Here is a 17,831-nt window from a genome sequence, read left to right as displayed (position 1 = left end):
GGTTTTATGGTGTTTTCGACTGTTTTGGGGGTAGAGGGCAGTCTTGTATTTGTATCCAGGGGTAACATGGAAGATGCCGAAACTAGATCCCTTGATTTTGGTGGTAACTTACTCTAACTAAAATTGATGTTAGCACGCTGCTCAATCTAACCTTTGTTTACTTACCAGCCCTCTCCCTACTCCAGACGCGCCGTTCTACTATGCTCATTAACACCCTTAAGATGCCTACCTACCGTGCCGCTGCCGATTCCATTCCGATAACGAACCAAGGCCACGAGGCCGCGCTTTTCAGGCACTTCCCAGGCTTTGCCTTCTCTGAACGCGTGCGAGATACCAGCTCGTGGCTGTGGCAATTTGGCTACGATATCCAAAACCGCGATAGCAGGCGCTAGGTTTGCAAGCAGTGTATCATCGCCAATAACTCATTGCCCAAAAACATCCATCCATCCGGCCTCCAGAACGTTGCTGGTCCCGCCCGTCGGGACGGCCGTTACGCCGCCAACGATTGGGATGCGTCCATACAGAGCACGCAACGGATAGATAACCCGTTGCCGGCGGAAATTGGTGACGGGTGGGACGCCTGGATGGCTGAGCTGCCTGACCCCAATGACCAGTACGTCACGGATCCCATCGTGTACTGGTTTATACGACGATTCAAGTATCCCAGACTCTCGCAGATGGCGCTGGATACACTAACTATCCCTGCTATGTCTGCTGAGTGCGAGCGCTTATTTTCAGCCGCTGGGAGGCTTCTCAATTCACCACGTAGCAGCCTGGATATCGTGATTGTCAGTATGTGTATGGCGTTGCGGTCTTGGCTACGGGCGGGCATCCTGCATGACGAAGAGGTTGACCAGGCAGTTATCTCGGTAGCTGAACGCGTAGAACATGATGCCTTAGAACAGCTGGTATACGGTGACCAAGTCACACGCGTTACGCAATGGATAGCGGAAGGGGAACCGCGGCCCGGATCACGTAATAGGGGTAACGACGAGGTTGACGATAGCCCTGAATAGCTTCATTTTCGCACACCAAATCCACCTGGTGTACTCCTGATTTACACCTAATACACGTACACCCACCCAGCTTCGATTTTTATTAGTCAGAATCAACCAAATCCACCTTGAACCCTTGGTGTACGTTGGTGTGGTTGTTTCCAGCCTTGCAGCGAAGGAGCCGGCCAGATCGTGAACCAACTGCAGGACTGTTCTGTTCCTCTGCGCGGGCTGAGGTGGTTTCGGCTAACCGCAAGGCGATAGCTGCCAATGGATAGGCGATGATGGGTAGAAGGGTCCAGAGAAGAGGCAAGTATGAGACCTGGCACTGAAACAAGGACACGGTGCGTTAACCAAGCTCCCAAGCCGCCATTGCCAGTAGGTACTGCAGATCGGAGACGAGACAGCGGAGCCTGTGATTTTTCCGCTAAGCAGTAACGATTGCCTTGTTGATGATTGGGTCGAGCTAGCAACTCACTGAGATGGGGTTCCAGGCGGGCTGGCCCGCTGCTTACTTTACGTTCAAGTTGTAAAATATGCTAGGCATACGTAAGAACTCTAATACATGCACACGAGGGAAGGAAGAGATTAATTAGTAGCCATTTTACTTATTTTGCTCTTCTTTTCTAAAACAAGAAAAATAGAATAAGGTTTTAGCTTATGGCCGTTCCGTAGGTAGCGGCATTTGCAAAGCCCAAATTTTACCTCGAGGATTAGACATACATAAGATGTCCAGCCCCTCGTTGCTCATTTCAATGGGCTTAGAGTACACTTAGGCCGTGATCGATAATACTGTGAAAACACTGAACTTTGCAATTGGCCAATACACACTATATCCCTGTCGGCCAAGCCACTAGTAGAGGTATCTCGCTACGCCGAGGTTGGTTAGATTGGTGGCAAAAGGAATAAGGAGATATTTCCTGGAGGGATGACCTCCGCATTAGAATCCTGTGTCTTGTCCGGAGCAAGCATATCTTTCGAAAAGAGTCATAATGTCTGCCCCTGACGACGTTGGTAGCGTTGAGCCAGTTCAAGACCTAATTATTGTTAATACACAATCCACGCAATCTAGCCAGTCGAACGACATCGATTCTAGGCCTACATCGCTATGGCCAACACAGCCAGTTGAGTTAATTGAGCTGGCTGCCACTACGGAGAGGGCTGATTCCCTTGAGCCTGTTATGCAGTCATCGTCGCTCTTGCAACAGCGGAATCGCAAGCAATCTTCGACGCGCCGCGGTCGCGCTGCTGCTCTTCCTCGTTTTAAGTCCACCTCTGAAATCCGTGGGATGTTTATGGAAAGAGTATTAGATGCTAAGAGGGACTCGATGTTGACCATCGCCAGGGCTGGGGAAATGAAAAAGGCGTTCGAATATATCGCGGTCCGGATGAAGGCTGTTAGTCAACTTGCTAGCCACTGGACTTGGCAGAAGGCTAGAGCTAGATATATCGAATATCGGAAACGGTGGCAGCAGTGGCTACAAGCAGAACGCTCCGGAACAGGCCCGGATGCCCTTGGCTTTATGCGTGCGCCGCCCGAGGTCTTCGATAGGCTGTTCGAAAAAGATCCGTCGGCTAGATGGATACGCTCCGAACCGTTAGTTAATATATCGGCGTACGAGGAGGTTTTCGGCAGGACCTCGGCGACTGGGATGTATATCCGCGAGGCTGGAGCGACTCCTTACTCATTAGATTCCCATACAGATGATATGGAGGACGTGGTAACGGAATCTCTTGGAGAAGACGATGGCGATGGCGTCTCTGGTACTAACCCCTTTGGCGAAGGCCCTTCTGGTACCGGCCTTGTTGGAGAGGATTCGTCACAGTCCACTGCGCCAGCGCCTTCGGTTTCTAGCGTCCCCAGCTTGCCGCCATCGAAGCGGCGTAAGGGCAAGTCTGCGGCGACGAATACGCCAAGCGCGGTTAGTGACCAGGGCCTCGAGAGGGCGGCGCTGACGTTAAATTCGAGACAAGTCTGATGAGAACGTTCGGTCTGCCGTGCTGGAGATTGAGAAGTTAGAACAATTCACACCAGACGAGCGCTTACAGGCAACATTTAAGGTCTGTGCAAAAGAGTGGCTTACCTCTGCCTTTTTGGCACTGCCAAACAAGGAACGGCGTGTGGACTATATACTAGCGTTACTCAACGCCGATTCTAATAGCTCGTAGTCAGTTCTCCCCGAAATCGATATCTCCAGAATCACTGGAATCGCTGAAATCGCTGGCAGGGGGCCGTAATAAGTAGTGTGGCCAAATATAGTTCGTAATCTCGCTACGAACAGCGGTTGCGGACTTCATATCGATACTTTGGGATAATCGTTGACGTGATTCTTCTATAGTCGCCTTTTCTCTTTGCGTAAGACTGGAAATTTCCAGTTTAGCTGCTTCGCCAGGCTCAAGTCCAGAAGCATCCAAATGACGCGGCGCGTTGAGTTATTCAAGCTACCGGTCTGCTGTTGTTCCAGCCATCCATAAGACCCAGCGACGAAAGTAATACGGCCCCTGAACATTCGTAAACCGTGCACTGTGGTAGGAGGTACAGTACGGCACCTATCGGCAATGCGAAAAGCTGCGGTTATACCGTAGCTTAAATTTTGTTTCTTCGAATAAACTCATCCTCTGTTGAGAAATTCCAATGTCGTTTCAGACCCCATACTGTAAAAACCAGGTTCAGCTTCCGGATTCCAATCTAGGATTCTTGTCAATGAGGCAGGCGGGGTATCAGTACAACGGATAAAGGCCAAATTCTGTCCAAACACTGGCTGTACTCCAACTTGACAAAGCCGAATTCAGTTGAATATGACTTACAGCGAATGATTATCCGTTACGCTTTAGAGTCGCAAGTGTACCTCGAAAAGTTTCAAACAACGTTCAACCTAATACTATGAAACCCAGGTTAAGCGTCCGCATTTCAATCTAAGATTCTTGACAACGAGCTAATGCGGGGTATCTGCACAGCGCATAACAGCCGTTTCTGAGGTACAGCTAGTGGCGGGACAGGATTTAGCCTTTGCGCGCTGTACAACCCCGCTCTACCTCAATGACAATAATCCTTGAGTGGAATCCGGACGCTGGACGTGGGATTTGACAGTACTGTGAAAATAAGGTTTTGCGTCCGTGTTTCAATTCGAGATTCTTGGCAAGGTAGTGCGAGGTGACTGTACTGCGCGTAACGGGTGTTTTTGGAGTACAGCCGGTGTTGGGGCTGAATTTGACCTTTGTCAGCTGTATAGATGACCAAATTTATATCCTACCATGTTGTCCACGCTTTGCCGGACAGCGACAGCATTTACGGACACTGCTCATAAGCCACTCTCTCACGGGAGCCTTTTTTCACGATCACTGGTGAATAGGACATACTCTAGCTCTTCACAAAATCTGTGGGAAGGAGCTTTACTTTGTTGGCTGTCAATCTCACAAGCTGTGGGCTAAAAGCTACCTGGTTACTAGACTTGTGCTCTTCACCTTTCCAAATCAGTACGCATCAGCGTCATAACTATTTTGTTAAACAGTGTCTGCTACAGCTAGACACTAGCTGAACAAGAGTGACTCTTAAATTCCACGCGCTTCATAATGTAGATGTAGCCTTTCAGCTTATCGTGGGACACCTTTTCTAGCAGACTCATTTCCGGTTCGCAGCTTCTTGATTCTAATGACCTAACTAGCAATGAAGATTGCTACCCATGACACCTCGGCTTCTGCCAGAGACAATTTCAGCTTCATATCACCGTGCAGTTCGCCACCCATTTCTGACGTTCTTTCTCCATCCGTATCTCACCCTCTTGGAAGATCCGAGTGAGATACAGATATGCGTCATTAATCTCCTTCATAATTCTGTAAATATATTTCCAGACATAACGTAGATGTGCAATTTCCCGCCGGAGTTTTTCGTTTTCTTCTGCCAGCAAAGATATTTCGCGTCCTTCTTGTAATGACGTTTGTAAAGATAGACGGAATAACGTTCCTTCCAGACTGAAAGCACCATCCTCGGAGTAGACGCTAGACGCTCTTCTCGGCGTTGCGCACATGGTAGGATAGCGGTCTAATTGGACCGCGAGCGAGATGTTGAGATCGCATGTGAACCCGTCAGGGAAAAGTTCATAGAAATTGTAAACAGAGCAGAGTGAGAACGACGGCCAGGGATGCCGCTCGAATTCGCGAACAAGTGCTGGTGAAGACCGGGCTTGTTGTCAGTGTTGGGGAGTGATAAGCGTAAGATATATTTTGGTATGAGCTGCCAGCTGGAGGCCCGACAATTGGCTGTGAAGGATATAAAGCTGTATTGATGCTCCAGCTGCTAATCGGCTGGACTACCTGAGACGTTGGCTGTAGAGGCCCGGCAGCGCATGCAGTATAGTTTATCAGGTATGGCAAATGGGTGTTCGGGCCTTCGTAGGTTCTTCCGAGTGACACGTTATTGAACATAAAGACACTGGCAGTGTGACGTATGGCTTCCAACGATGTGTACAACAGATGGGTGCTATTGCGAAAAAGAGCAAATAGAACTTTGCTTAGGTCACAGGAATGTTAAATAGCAAACAACGTGTTTGGGATTGGGCCATTTTTGACGTAGAAGCACGTGTGGCCACTTGAGACGATTAGACATCGGTTTGAGAGCTAGGCAAAGACCTGTGCGAAAGTACATCACAGAAGGTCATTACTAGACAAACAGACCTATGTTTTCTTCAAGAAATCCAGTACGGTGCCACGTCCAAAAAGGAAGAACCCTAGTCAGAAATGCATCTAGCGGCTATGCTTCCTCATGCGCGAAAGACGGCTCCGAAAGATAATGTATATAAGTCGCCATGAATCCTTAACACTAATGATGAGAGTGATACAAACATGACAACATGGGGCAGTGCAACCATTCTCACTGGCTTCAGCTATCACGAAACAATGAGGGCGCAAACCTGGAGGTGTCTGATAGACTTGAGAGACTACATGGTCAACAAATTGCAAGCCATCGTTTTCCCGGGTTTGCCATTTTATTGGGCAACCGGCATAAATCATTGGCGCTGAGAAGCCTCGGAATCAATCCCCCAGGTTCTAGCTAGAAAAGGGCATCTGGGGACATCCATCTATTTTCTGCTCCTGGCACCGTAACCCATCCTCTGCTAGTAGCTGATGGGGACCTCTTCTCTCGTGAGAAGTTCAACAAGGCTTGGGGAAATCCAAGATGCCATGAGAATAGCATGTACCAAGTACAGTCGTCTCTCGGCTTCGAGAGCATGAAAAATTCCGTTACTCGGCTATACAACCAGTTGCTTCTTCCATTTTCCGACCTGGTCTGTCTTTTTGTCGACGATCTCGGAGGTATGGCGAAGGTTACCGAGCACCTTCGAAGTTGGCTACACCCGGATCAGCAATTTGCCTTGACCGGAATTCAACCATGGCTTCTTATCGTCGTAAGCCAAGTCCTGGAGGTGGACGAACAACTGATGCTACGTGAACTTGTTCGGACGCAAAGTGGTATCAAACCCCGCTTCCGCGGATACCAAGTTTTCAATATTGCAGAGAGCGTGCGCGAAACAAGAGCGACTAAGAAATGCGAGAGTAGGCCATGGAACAGACTCCAAGCCAAGATTTGGTCTCTGTCGAGCACTTCACGTCGGAGACGTGAGGGTTTGCTGTTCTCGGTCCCGCACTTCTCAAGCTTTATTCGTTCTGCTGTCGACCGGTTTGTAGATCCAAGAAAACGATCACTCGAGGTTGTTGAGGCATCACGTCTAAAGTCGCCCGTTGCAGCAGACCTTAAAACGCATCTCATTACCTTTTTGAAAAGTATGAGAAGCACTGAGGCCGTGACGACGTTGGGAATCCCTATTATAACGTCAAGTTTTATATTGGACCACTACCCACCTGGCATGCATCGTAAGTGTCAGACATCTGCGAGATAACAGCCGCTAATATTCTCCAGTTTTCAATCCACGAACTGTCTTCATCACGTTATACCGACGTACATGTGAACGAATTTATGATGAATGGCCACAACATGAGACTAGTTTCCCGTTGCCTGCTTCCTTCTTGAGCCTGCTGGAGAACAATGTCCTTGAACAATACAGACATTTCCGACGTGTCAAGTCTGCTGCCGAGCTTCACAGGAGCAATCTGAGCCAATTTCGCGAAGAGTATTCTGGTTTGTTCTCAGATGTCACTTGTTTCAGCTGCGTTAGACGTCCGCCTCAGTTCAGCCTCCCTTGCGGCCACATGATCTGTGAGAATTGTGTGAGGGTCTTTGGTCAAGACACAAAAAGCCCGTGGGGGTTTTGTCTAAAAACCTGCATACTTTGCGGCAAGAGCGTAGGAGATATTGAAATCGGCATGAGGCCTGACACCGCGAGCGTACGAGTTTTGAGCATTGACGGCGGTGGTACGAGGGGTATAGCCCCTCTTGTATTCATTGAAACTATACAAGAGTGCATTGGGTTACCTTGTCCCGTCCAGCGCCACTTCGACCTTATCTACGGGACCAGCTCTGGTAAGCGTGGTTGGAGTTTTAGTTGGTTTTTTATACTAATCTACGGCTGTGTAGGTGCAATAACAGCTGCAGCATTGTGGATAAATGGTTGGTCTCCCGGTGAATGCATTGCAAGCTTCGAAAATCTTGCCAAAGTTGCCTTTGAACCCCGATGGTGGTGGCCACGTTTACCGATCTTGTTGCCCATTTTCAAGCTCCTGGCTACCTTGGTACTAGACAGTCAGTATTCGAGCAAACCGCTAGAAGCCGTTCTGCTCCAGGTGTTCGGTGAGAAGAGTATACAGGCTTGTTCTCCAGCTACTGAACTTGGAGCCAAAGTCGGAATCACAGTAACTACGACGCAGGATGCAAGTGCATGTATCTTCACTACTTATAACGGCGTTGGACAGCGACGAGCAGATTCCGGTATGTGAAAAGTCGCCTTGATTGCAATAATTCTAACCTAAAGCAGAGTACCATGTGTTCAAGCCTCAAAGCAGTAGTGGCCAGATTCCGTTGTGGGAAATGTAAGTTGATGTCGCTCTGCGAGGCTATCGCTAATCAAATTGTAGTATACGCTGTAGTACCGCAGCACCTTAGTAAGTACAGTAGGATCGCACAGTCGATTATATACTGACGCATGTTAAGCTATTTCAAGCCGAGGCGTATCGATGGCCTGGGCACATTTCAATACGGTGGGCTTGCATTCAACAACCCCGCTGCGATAGCTGTTCAAGAAGCCTTTGCATCAGGGGCTGAACCTAGTATCATCGTATCGCTCGGGACAGGCGCGGCGAAGACACGCAGCCCCGTACTTGGGGATTCGCGTCGACTCCTGCAAGATTCATTTCCGATGCGTATTTTTCGTGCATTTTGGCAAGGCAGTAGTTCTCATCGGGCCTGGCAACAGCTACTCCGCCACACCAAGTCTGATAGCCAAAGTAACCTTTTCCGGTTCGATATTGAGTTTGAAGGCCCAGTACCTGCTCTCGACGATGTGGCAGAGATGCAAAATGTGGTCAAGCTCGCCCGGGACGAAATCCTTCATTCACCATCCCTAGAACCATTGATAAACCGTGTTAAGGCGGAGCTGTTTGTCTTTGAGCTCAGTGCAGATGCCCCTTTCCGATTTCACAACGGGGTCTATCTCTGTGCGGGCAGGATTCTGTGCCGCTTACAGCCGAAAACACCAGAATTTAACTCATTTATGTGCCAGCTTGCTCAATCCTCGGCCTCACTTCACGTAGCCCATCAGCGCATCATCAAGGGAGTTTGGGCGAGCCCAACTTTGAACACACAAGGGCAATTTGACCAGGAAGTCAGCTTCCAGATTAAAAGCCGCGACCGGCCTTTCTCCATATCCCTTGCTGTCGGTGACTATCAGAGTAATATTAGCGGATCGCCTTTCACTCTGGAAGGTCTCGCTGAACAGCAGAAACTTAACGCCATTTTCGGGACTGCTGACCACAGGAAAAGGCCTGTAGAAGGAGAAGAAGAAGCCCACAAGGCTAGCCCGAATCCTGCGAAAAGGCGAAGGACCTGTTATTGAATTAATTTACTGCCTATTTCAATTGGCTAAGGGCTGTCCTGCGTGGCAATAGATCGCGAATCTTACAAGACCTTTGTAATGCGTAGCTGCTTACTTCGTACTCCAAGCGTAATAATAATTATCTTACAACGCAGCTGGTTCCCTCACCACTGTACGGTAAATTCACAGCTTCCAAGAAGCATCTGATATTTATGCATAGCTCTTTGCATGCTCACACTCCAAGGTCGGTTAGATTTCGCAGAGGTACCCTGCTTCAGGTAAGCTTTTCCAAGCGTATGCCTCCTTTTCCGTAGTGATCAAATGAACTTTGGATGGATTAATCTGCCGCCAATGTGCTAGGTTGAAAATGTTAGTAATCATTGCCTAATATGAATTTTACTTGAGGAACTGATGTGATTAGCGAGCATCGCCTTGCACTTAAACTGCCAACCTTGTCTTTCCCGGTTGCTGACTTTGGTAATCTTCATGGTCTGATGTGCATGACGAACTGTATCCCATATATGCCTCACTTCCTGGTATATTCACGGCTATGGCCACTTAAATATAAAGCCCCTCTCATATATGTCTTTGTGTCCTTTCCTTCCCTTCCCTTCTTCTTCGAGTGGTGGATGCACATCTTGCGTTTTCGCTCCGGGCGGTAGGTTATACGGACGTAACTTCAGTTCCTTCTCATACCGGTCATATTCAGCGGAAGAGACTGTCTTCGTGCTAATATGTGCTTCAACTGCTCCACTTAGACAATATTCTATGATACCGTATTTGTGTCGAGACACTAATCGGCGCCGGGCGTTCATAGTTCAAGTGACTAATGTGAAGAAAACGCTGTACCAGAACTGAACTTGCATAACCTGAAAACCGCAGCGACAACTCGATGAGCCCAAATAAAACTCCCCCTGAGCCTAAAAGGTGTTTTTCGCCCTTTGAGTTCAAATTCCAGAGCCTACCCTACTAGACTTGATTATTACGATAAATTGAGGTACTGTTCTAGCCAGACTGTTCAGAATACAGAACAAGTTTTACAGCAAAGTCCTTTAAGGCCCAGAACTTGCGTTTAAAAGTTAAAATGGCGCCATATCAAGATCCATTTTCTCCAGTTTCCATATTGGACTCAATTCTTGCGTGGTGTTGAAGTTCACCAAGGATCAGCAAAGCCAAAACAGGACGTCGTAGTTTACATACGGCCGCATGGCGTGAATTATAAGTACACCATTCGCTTCCGCCTTGTTCGACGTCCAAAAGATTGGAAAGCATTCTTGGGCTGTTGGGAAACATACTTCACTAAACAGCCTGATAGCACATAGCACTGGCTCCCGTGGCATCAACGTCAGTATGGTGCATACTGATCAGGGTGTGATCGGAAGGTGCTGGTTGAAAGGTCAGATATGAGGAGAATATAACTGTAGTATTTTTCTTCGAGCCCAACTTCCCAGGCCACCTTTCCACTACAACCTTCAAAGGGCTAAACCACAATCACAGAACTCCCGAACGAACTGCTCGGTTCCATCTTGGACAAAGCATCCCTCCAAGATGGCATCAGACTCGCTACTACTTGTCGCATGATGTGCGAAAGAATCTTACCTCGGTTTTATATACAGGACGTTGTTAGCTGCCCTCAGAACAGTGTACCGTTTGCACTTCAATTCAGTTGTTGGTATGGCATGCAGAGGACCTACGAGATGGCCATAGCTGCGATTCGAAATACTGGAAAAAACGCGCCACAGGTATTGAACCAGTTGTTCGATAACAACAAACTGCAGTTGTTCGTCTCCCGAGCATGTCCGGCGCGAAGTCACCTTCCGTGCTCGACGGTGCCCTACTATCATCTCAGGAATGATCGTTATACTCTAATGCATATCTGCGCTTTCCGTGCCAATACTCATATTGCTGGGCTCCTGATGGAAGAGGATGGTGTTGATGTGGACTCCCTAGATGGGCTGGGAAGGACTCCAATACATTACGCAGTCAATGACACCGTTGTAAGTTCCTCCTCGACTTAGCAGTATAAGTCGAAGTGACTCCTTTGGTTTGATCTTCATTTATTCGAATCCATTTCTAACACGCCTTTAGGCCAGCATCCTCATCCAACTGGGAGCCGATATCAATGGCAATATGAAATATAATGGAAGCGGGCCCCTCGTAAATTTGATATGCGATGCTGATGCGTCATATCAGCCGGCGGCAAGTCTTCGAATTGCGTCGCCAAATGACAGATTGTGCCGGGAGGTCTGGCCACGGCTTATTATTCCAGACCTCTTTTCTACAATACAATACCTGATTGATGAAGGGGCTGCTGTGTCTTCGCCACTCAAGGATCCACAAATTTCTCCTCTTGCTTTTGCTATTCGCTTTGGCCATATCAAGATTGTGGAGGCGCTTTTAGACGCCGGGGCCGACCCGAACCCAACACGAACGGTACACGGAACTACCGAAACCTACCTTCTGCTGACAGAGGTGATCAATAGTAATAGGCCCGAGATAGCACGGCGCTTGTTGAAAGCCGGCGCACGGGTGGATGCGTCACCTGGCGGCACTCAGATCCCCCCCATCCTCGCAATAGCCACCGCATGGTTTTTGAACAACGCAAGCCGCGAATCAAATTGGGAAGATGTCCTCGACCAAATCTGCGCAGCCTCTAGGGACATCAACCATCGGATGGAAGGACATAGTGCAATCTGGTGGGCCATCAAAGAAGGAAGGTTCGCCGTCGCCCGTGTACTAGCACGAAACGGCGCATCATGGGAAGGCAGGGGTTTATACTTGAATGCGTCTGTGCTTAATAAGTTGGTGGACGAGTTTTCCAGGTCATGATGGATAACACACTCAGGCATGGAAGCCAATATTCCAGATACTGAATGATAACAGGTTTTTCAAAAATTAAAATTTGCACTTTAGCTTGATTCCATGGTGGATGCCGAAATTAACAATTGATTTAAGTAATAATTTCTGCTTAACTAACGTTATATGATCGTTGAAGAATGTCGATTACGTGCGAAGCTGGGTCAAACGACTTGGGTAAGATGCAACTACGACCACCAACTACACTGATTTGGAAGATAGAATAAGAATGTATTAACGAAGCGGTACATAGTATCATTGCTTTGTAATCGACGTTGTTGATCTCTTTGATACCTCACCCGCTCGATGGCAAAGTATAAATTATGTACGAGCTGGTCTTCGCATGGTCGTATGCCTCCCTCAGCACTTCCCGTGCTTGCCATTTAGATGTAGTTACAGTATTGGCAGATTGGAGGTGGCAACCGCGGATCAGCGTTAGCACAAACCAATTGGCAGTCTTCCGAACTTGTACTCGTCACAAAGAAACATGGGTTACCTCAATCCACTAAAAGTTGGCTGGAACAACTGCGGTCAGCCCTCGACAAGGGTAGTCTGAAAGTTGAAACGAATATTCAATATAAAAGGGCCTTGCCTCGCGCGTCCTGTTAAAATTTTCTTTGCTTTTTTTCTATTTGCTTCCAGGTCTCGCAACACTTCATGATGAGCTTTCAATTCCAGCCGCCCTTCAGCCCAGAGGCCTATAACATGGCAAAACAGAAAAAGGAAGCATTTAAGACCGCCTTGGCTGGGCTGGAGAATAGAAGCCCAACGAACCGACAGGCTACATATCCTCATAATTCCCCTAACGCTCTTTTTAATAGACCAAGTGACGCAAAAGCCGATAGAGGACACGCAACCCCTACCTACGGTATGAAACAATCGAACCATACTTTCGATAGCACGCAACCATACCAAGGTACGACTCTTCTTAGATACTTGTGCAACCTGCTAATATGCCTTCTCTATGTCAGCCGATCTTCCACTGGCCAAAAGAACTCTTCATACGTCTAAGCCATCATCGAGTCAAGACACAAAGCGCCACCACGTGATCGGCACAGATCTCGACAGAAGTTCGGCTCATCCTGTTATTGCAATTTGTACGCATGCTACGAAACCTCCACTTGCAAAGCCTAGTTTCCAGACTTTTGGTAACACTATGGCCGGCACAGTTAAAGAAGGCGGCCCAACCGCATATGTCTTGCCCAAAACAAAACCGCCACAACTACCTCAACCTGGACCGAGGTCCACAAAACGAAAAAGGCATATGCTGGGCTCACCTGAGCAAGCTGACATTCTCGGCCTGGAACTACGACTGCAACCTGAGAGGCTTCCTCCTAATGCCAACGGCGAAACCTACGACGTAGAGTTGTTAGTATCTCACCGCATTATTGGCGACTCAGGTGAAGAAGAATCCACTGAATACCTAGTTATGTGGGCAGGCGACTGGCCTCTCGACCAGAGATACACCTGGGAGCCGGAAGAGAACATTGACGCTGTAAATTTAGTGGGAAGCTACTGGAGGGAGTGGTGTAAACGGGTCACGGCCCGAGAATTTTAACACTCTTATGCTAGCGGTCCTATTCTGATGTGAGCTCTTGATGGGGGAACACCTTAATTATTATTCAATACAATTTAACTGTTATTTTTGTAGGGGATAAATGTAAACCTTTGGGTTTGCTACGTAGCGGTCTACCACGTGTATCTTGGCTCCTCCCGATCAGGGCATACCAGCAGCAATATTTGCATATGTACTGTCTGGATACTGCAGATTGTTCTGGCTCTGTCTGAGAGCACCGAGTGAAAAATAGCTTATTCGGATGAGGCTCTCAGCGTCGTTCCGGTCCCCACTAACCTCCCAAAACATGGACCCTCCTAAGCCCTCGGACCTCAAGTAGTCTATCTTCGCCTTGACCATACTAGGCGTGTCGTAAGATATCAGCTGCTGGCTGTTATTGTCGTATGTGTACGTGGCCCCAGCGATGGCATCTTTCTGTACGTCTAGGTGAGAACGGGGCAAGGCTTTATAATCCCAAACTCCGTCCTCCCAAGACCCCTTACCGATGCCGGAATAAGGTTTCCCAACTCCAGAAGTGTTTTCAAATGCGCGTCCGAATAAAGGGATACCCAGAATGATCTTATACCTTGGGACGCCGGCAGCAAGGTAACCAGTAATCGCTGCATCCGTGGAGAAGGGAGTAGATCCCAGGTTCCCTGAGTTGGGATAAAGGTTGGCCTGGTGCGCACTCAATGGGGAGAAAGAGCCCGCGTAATCATAAGCCATGAGGTTGAACGCATCCACTATCTGAGCCATGTCGAACAGCGGCAGCTTGGTGTACTTGTCAGGACCGGCCGGCATCGCAGCCGTCAGGTGAAAATGGTACCCCGGCACGGACCGGGCGGCGTAGTCGTCCAGTTCAGCTCTTACTGCCTTCAACAATGCTAGAAAGTCTGCCGCCTCGTTGGCGTTCGCGGGATATTCCCAATCAATATCAATCCCATCAAAGCCCCAATCCTTCATCAGTGATACCGACGATTTAGCAAACTGAATGCGCTTCGGCTCTGTGGATACAGCTGAGGCGAACCGCCCGTTCAGACTATATGTCCACCCTCCAATTGATAGATGAACTTTGGCATTCCGGTGGGCCTTTTTGAGGAGATAAAGCTGTTGGACGCAGCCGTAGGCATGGCTTGCAGAGGTTGGCGTCACTTGGGGGGCTCAGTATGTTTCTTAAGAGGCAGCTAGGTACTATATGAGCTTACAAGCATCAGACCAATTTATCTGGATGTCCGCCCAGGGATCGGAAGAGTACCTGAAGCGCATTAGAGAAGGCGACTTAGAATGTACCTTACTTACACTGTCCCGTCGTCTTGAAAGTTTGCGAATGCATAGTATATGTTTGTCACTACATCCGCGGGTAACTGCTGAGGCCGATAATTCCTTGCATAGATACCCCTATTCCAGCATCTGTTAGCGGGAAGACTTTGAATGAGAATCATAGTACCAACCAATTCGCAAAATAGGCAGAATTTTCGTAGCCATCTACCCGTTTGCCCAAAGGAGAAATGCTAAGTGAAGTGCGCAGAAGTGAGCACGCCAGTAAGTGCTTGAGTAGGTTTGCCAACATGTTGAGAACCTCACGATGATGAACAAATTGATGTGAATGGCCCAATGAGAAAGTTAGCATTTGGCCATCTTCGACAGGGTACAATGCTTTATACGATACGGACCTATAAAGGAAAGAGCGTAAGGCAGAAACAGATCGAACGTTGGTAACAAAGGTCCATGAATGGAAGCATATGTAGAATCGCAGGAACTGCTCTTTTGGCCCGGGCCAACAAGAGCAACATTGGCTTCAGTCGCGGTTAAGAGAACTAAGAACCTGCCCACAAAGAGGGTTAGTAGATTATATGTTTCGTCCAAAAGGGAGTATTATAATGCGTCAAATATATAGGTCCAGCATTCTGTGTGTTTGTGATATTTGGCGTTTAGAATAACTCCATGCAGGTGAGTTGTATCAACTACACCATGGGGAACGAATCTACACCAATAGACGTTTCTTACTATCCTTTGACAGTCCAGGCCAGCGGAACCAATGATAACATCATAATTGGGCTGTTGGTAGGTCTCCTCGTTGGAGTTACTACCCTAGTTCTGTTAACAGGCGCAATTCTGGTCTCCGTTATTCTGAAGAATGCCAAGCGTCAAAACGATACAAACGCGTGCAACGTAGAAGACCCGTTTGCTAAGAAAGACGGTGGTAATACCGATCATTCCATCAATACACCTCAGAGAAAAACGCAAAATGTACAGGATCCAATGCCAGTTCAGTGGATGCCCAACAACGTACACCCATTACAAATACAAGGACTGAACGGTAACTCCATAAACAAAGTCACCGGACCCAGGGAAGTGCCTCGCGACTTAACTCCCGGTCGATGTGCACCCACGGAAGCTGAGAGTCGGCTGCCACCATCACATGTGGACACTTGGCAGTATGGTCCGAAAGATAGGGATGAGAGTTTTGCGGTTCGTTAGCTTTCGCATAGAGGCATCGACAAGTCCTAGGCGAACCGGCAAAGGTACAGGGGCCAATTAGGCGTATAGACGAGGATCATCTTTAGAGAAGGCTCTTAAGGGAGATGCATCAAACGTATGGTATGCCGCTGTTAGAACATGTATGATTTGCGTACTTCTTCATTAAAGCCCTGTGGACTGCTCAACTGCAATTCTGGCTGCCTCATCAGAACCCAAGGAGGAGGCCACGATTCGTTTCGAAAGCAGTTTGATGCATCCCAGTATCACTACCTATTCACATATCAGAGGGCGCCTGTTTCACAAAAATAGACTAGCAATTCAATGAACCATCGTATTAGACATGCATTTATACGACCTTTACTGTATGCAGGACTGTATATTTCTTTTCCGTATGCTAAGCGCAAGATCTCTTACAAAGCCACTCTATATTTTTATCCCCCAAAATAACATCGCAATAACATCCGCTGGACTTAGTGCATAACCAGACAAATCTTCAACAAACATTAGTAACAGACTTTATACCATTGCTTCGTTTCGGTATCCAGCTGGGTACAAGGAAGCATAGGAGAGGTTTCTATGGTAGGGGTGAGTGGGGAACTCTAGGTCGAAACAATCCGATTGTATGGTGTTATTGCAACAATATGTACATACTGGGCTATTGCGATCAAAACCGGTTTCCCATCTCGAGAAGTCGAAAAGGCTGTTCATGCCATCAAGTGACTGCTGCCAAGATTAGTACTGAAGCTCACCCCAAGTCGTGTCCTCACTACCGGGAAGCCATACGTACCCTTCTTCGTCCTTTGTATATGTGCTTGGAGTTGGTGAATGATACTGAGGCGTCAGGCAGAGAGGATACGGAATCGGCATTGCAGGATCGCAGTGCAATACTGTAGCAACCCATTAGGCTCTTGTTCTATTTCCTTGCCTTTATCGTGATCAGCCAGTGGCTGGGCCTGGTGCATCGTGAACGGCCATCGCCGAAAGATCGTTGATGATGGCATGAAGCATGCGCAGAACTGGCGTTGCGTCTTTGCCTTTAGTGCCGAATTCGTGAAAACGCCAAAGGGGGCCGTGGGTGAAACGGAAAAGTCGTGACCGTCGATTATTGTGGCTAGCGTTGAATCGCAATTGAAGCCAGAACGGGGATCAGTTGGACAACGCTAAGCAAGACGGATATTATTCGCTGCAATTTGAAGAGGCGAAAAGTGATAACCGGTTGTGACCCAGGACCGTAAGCACAAATAAGACGCCACGGAACGATGGAAGCAGTTCCTTTCACTTCAGTGTGCTGCCTCTGAGTGTGTTTGCCAGCGACCGTCTGAAAACGGACCTGGGTCATAGCCAGGAGTACCGAATGCTTCCAGCGCTGGTGGTAGTAGAAGTGCGCTTTCACGGTCGTGCCTGGCCGTTCACACTCGTCAAATTCTTCACTACGGCTTCCTCGAGAGTCGGTACCTACGTTGTGAATACAGTATGTGGGATGTCCTCAGTGTCTCTTTGCCACGCCGTAGCTACCGCCATACGGCTGGTGAATCTTGCCGTCTACTTCGTGGTAGGTTTTGGCTGACACGGCTGGCACAAGTTTGATCCCATGTCTGGACTTCACCGACGACACGCGTTCCACCGCGCCCAAAGTGTATGTAGGCCCCTCGTAGCTGCCGAAATGCTTCTGTGGCTCTTTGATTTGGGCTAGTCCGGTCCCGTTCACGACAGGCAGCCGAAACGCATCTGGTTGTTGTCCCAGGTTCTCAAATAGTAGCATGGGCTCCATGTACCCCGAAAGCTTCAATGCAGCTCTTCTGGTTCGTACCTACCAGAATCGTTCCTGATTTGATGTCACTACTGTATGTTCGCCCTCCCTTCGACTGTTCATCATCCGCGCTGTCATTGTTGTTATTTCGTCACTATCTTGGAGGTCAGAGAACGGAAGTTGCATTAGAGTTAACTGGGCCGGCTCCA

The 17,831-nt window shown here is 48.3% G+C and overlaps 5 protein-coding genes across 5 annotated transcripts; 4 read left to right on the top strand and 1 right to left on the bottom strand.

Moving 5' to 3' along the window:
- Nucleotides 1–200: 200 nt before the first annotated feature.
- Nucleotides 201–1,016, top strand: PG985_005514 (uncharacterized protein; the record flags this gene model as incomplete). Its single annotated transcript, XM_066825283.1, has 2 exons — nt 201–323; nt 405–1,016. 2 exons carry the CDS (start codon nt 201–203, stop codon nt 1,014–1,016), a joined length of 735 nt encoding a protein of 244 aa, XP_066688443.1.
- Nucleotides 1,017–1,987: 971 nt separating this feature from the next.
- On the top strand, nt 1,988–2,974 carry PG985_005513 (uncharacterized protein; the record flags this gene model as incomplete). The annotated part of the gene is made up of 1 exon (XM_066825282.1): nt 1,988–2,974. The coding sequence occupies one exon, from the start codon at nt 1,988–1,990 to the stop codon at nt 2,972–2,974; it is 987 nt and encodes a 328-aa protein (XP_066688442.1).
- Nucleotides 2,975–6,187: 3,213 nt separating this feature from the next.
- PG985_005512 (uncharacterized protein) lies at nt 6,188–9,001 on the top strand (the record flags this gene model as incomplete). The annotated part of the gene is made up of 6 exons (XM_066825281.1): nt 6,188–6,866; nt 6,913–7,473; nt 7,528–7,878; nt 7,925–7,979; nt 8,025–8,051; nt 8,101–9,001. The coding sequence occupies 6 exons, from the start codon at nt 6,188–6,190 to the stop codon at nt 8,999–9,001; spliced, it is 2,574 nt and encodes an 857-aa protein (XP_066688441.1).
- Nucleotides 9,002–10,848: 1,847 nt separating this feature from the next.
- PG985_005511 (uncharacterized protein) lies at nt 10,849–13,394 on the top strand (the record flags this gene model as incomplete). Its single annotated transcript, XM_066825280.1, has 4 exons — nt 10,849–10,977; nt 11,069–11,697; nt 12,658–12,752; nt 12,808–13,394. The coding sequence occupies 4 exons, from the start codon at nt 10,849–10,851 to the stop codon at nt 13,392–13,394; spliced, it is 1,440 nt and encodes a 479-aa protein (XP_066688440.1).
- Nucleotides 13,395–13,553: 159 nt separating this feature from the next.
- Nucleotides 13,554–14,961, bottom strand: PG985_005510 (chitinase; the record flags this gene model as incomplete). The annotated part of the gene is made up of 4 exons (XM_066825279.1): nt 13,554–14,542; nt 14,597–14,646; nt 14,691–14,789; nt 14,843–14,961. The coding sequence occupies 4 exons, from the start codon at nt 14,959–14,961 to the stop codon at nt 13,554–13,556; spliced, it is 1,257 nt and encodes a 418-aa protein (XP_066688439.1).
- Nucleotides 14,962–17,831: the final 2,870 nt, after the last annotated feature.

Source organism: Apiospora marii, assembly GCF_038362585.1.
Source record: "Apiospora marii strain CBS 49790 chromosome Unknown utg000003l_segment0_segment0, whole genome shotgun sequence".
NCBI lineage: Eukaryota > Fungi > Ascomycota > Sordariomycetes > Amphisphaeriales > Apiosporaceae > Apiospora > Apiospora marii.
This window is presented reverse-complemented; position numbering and strand designations above follow the sequence as displayed.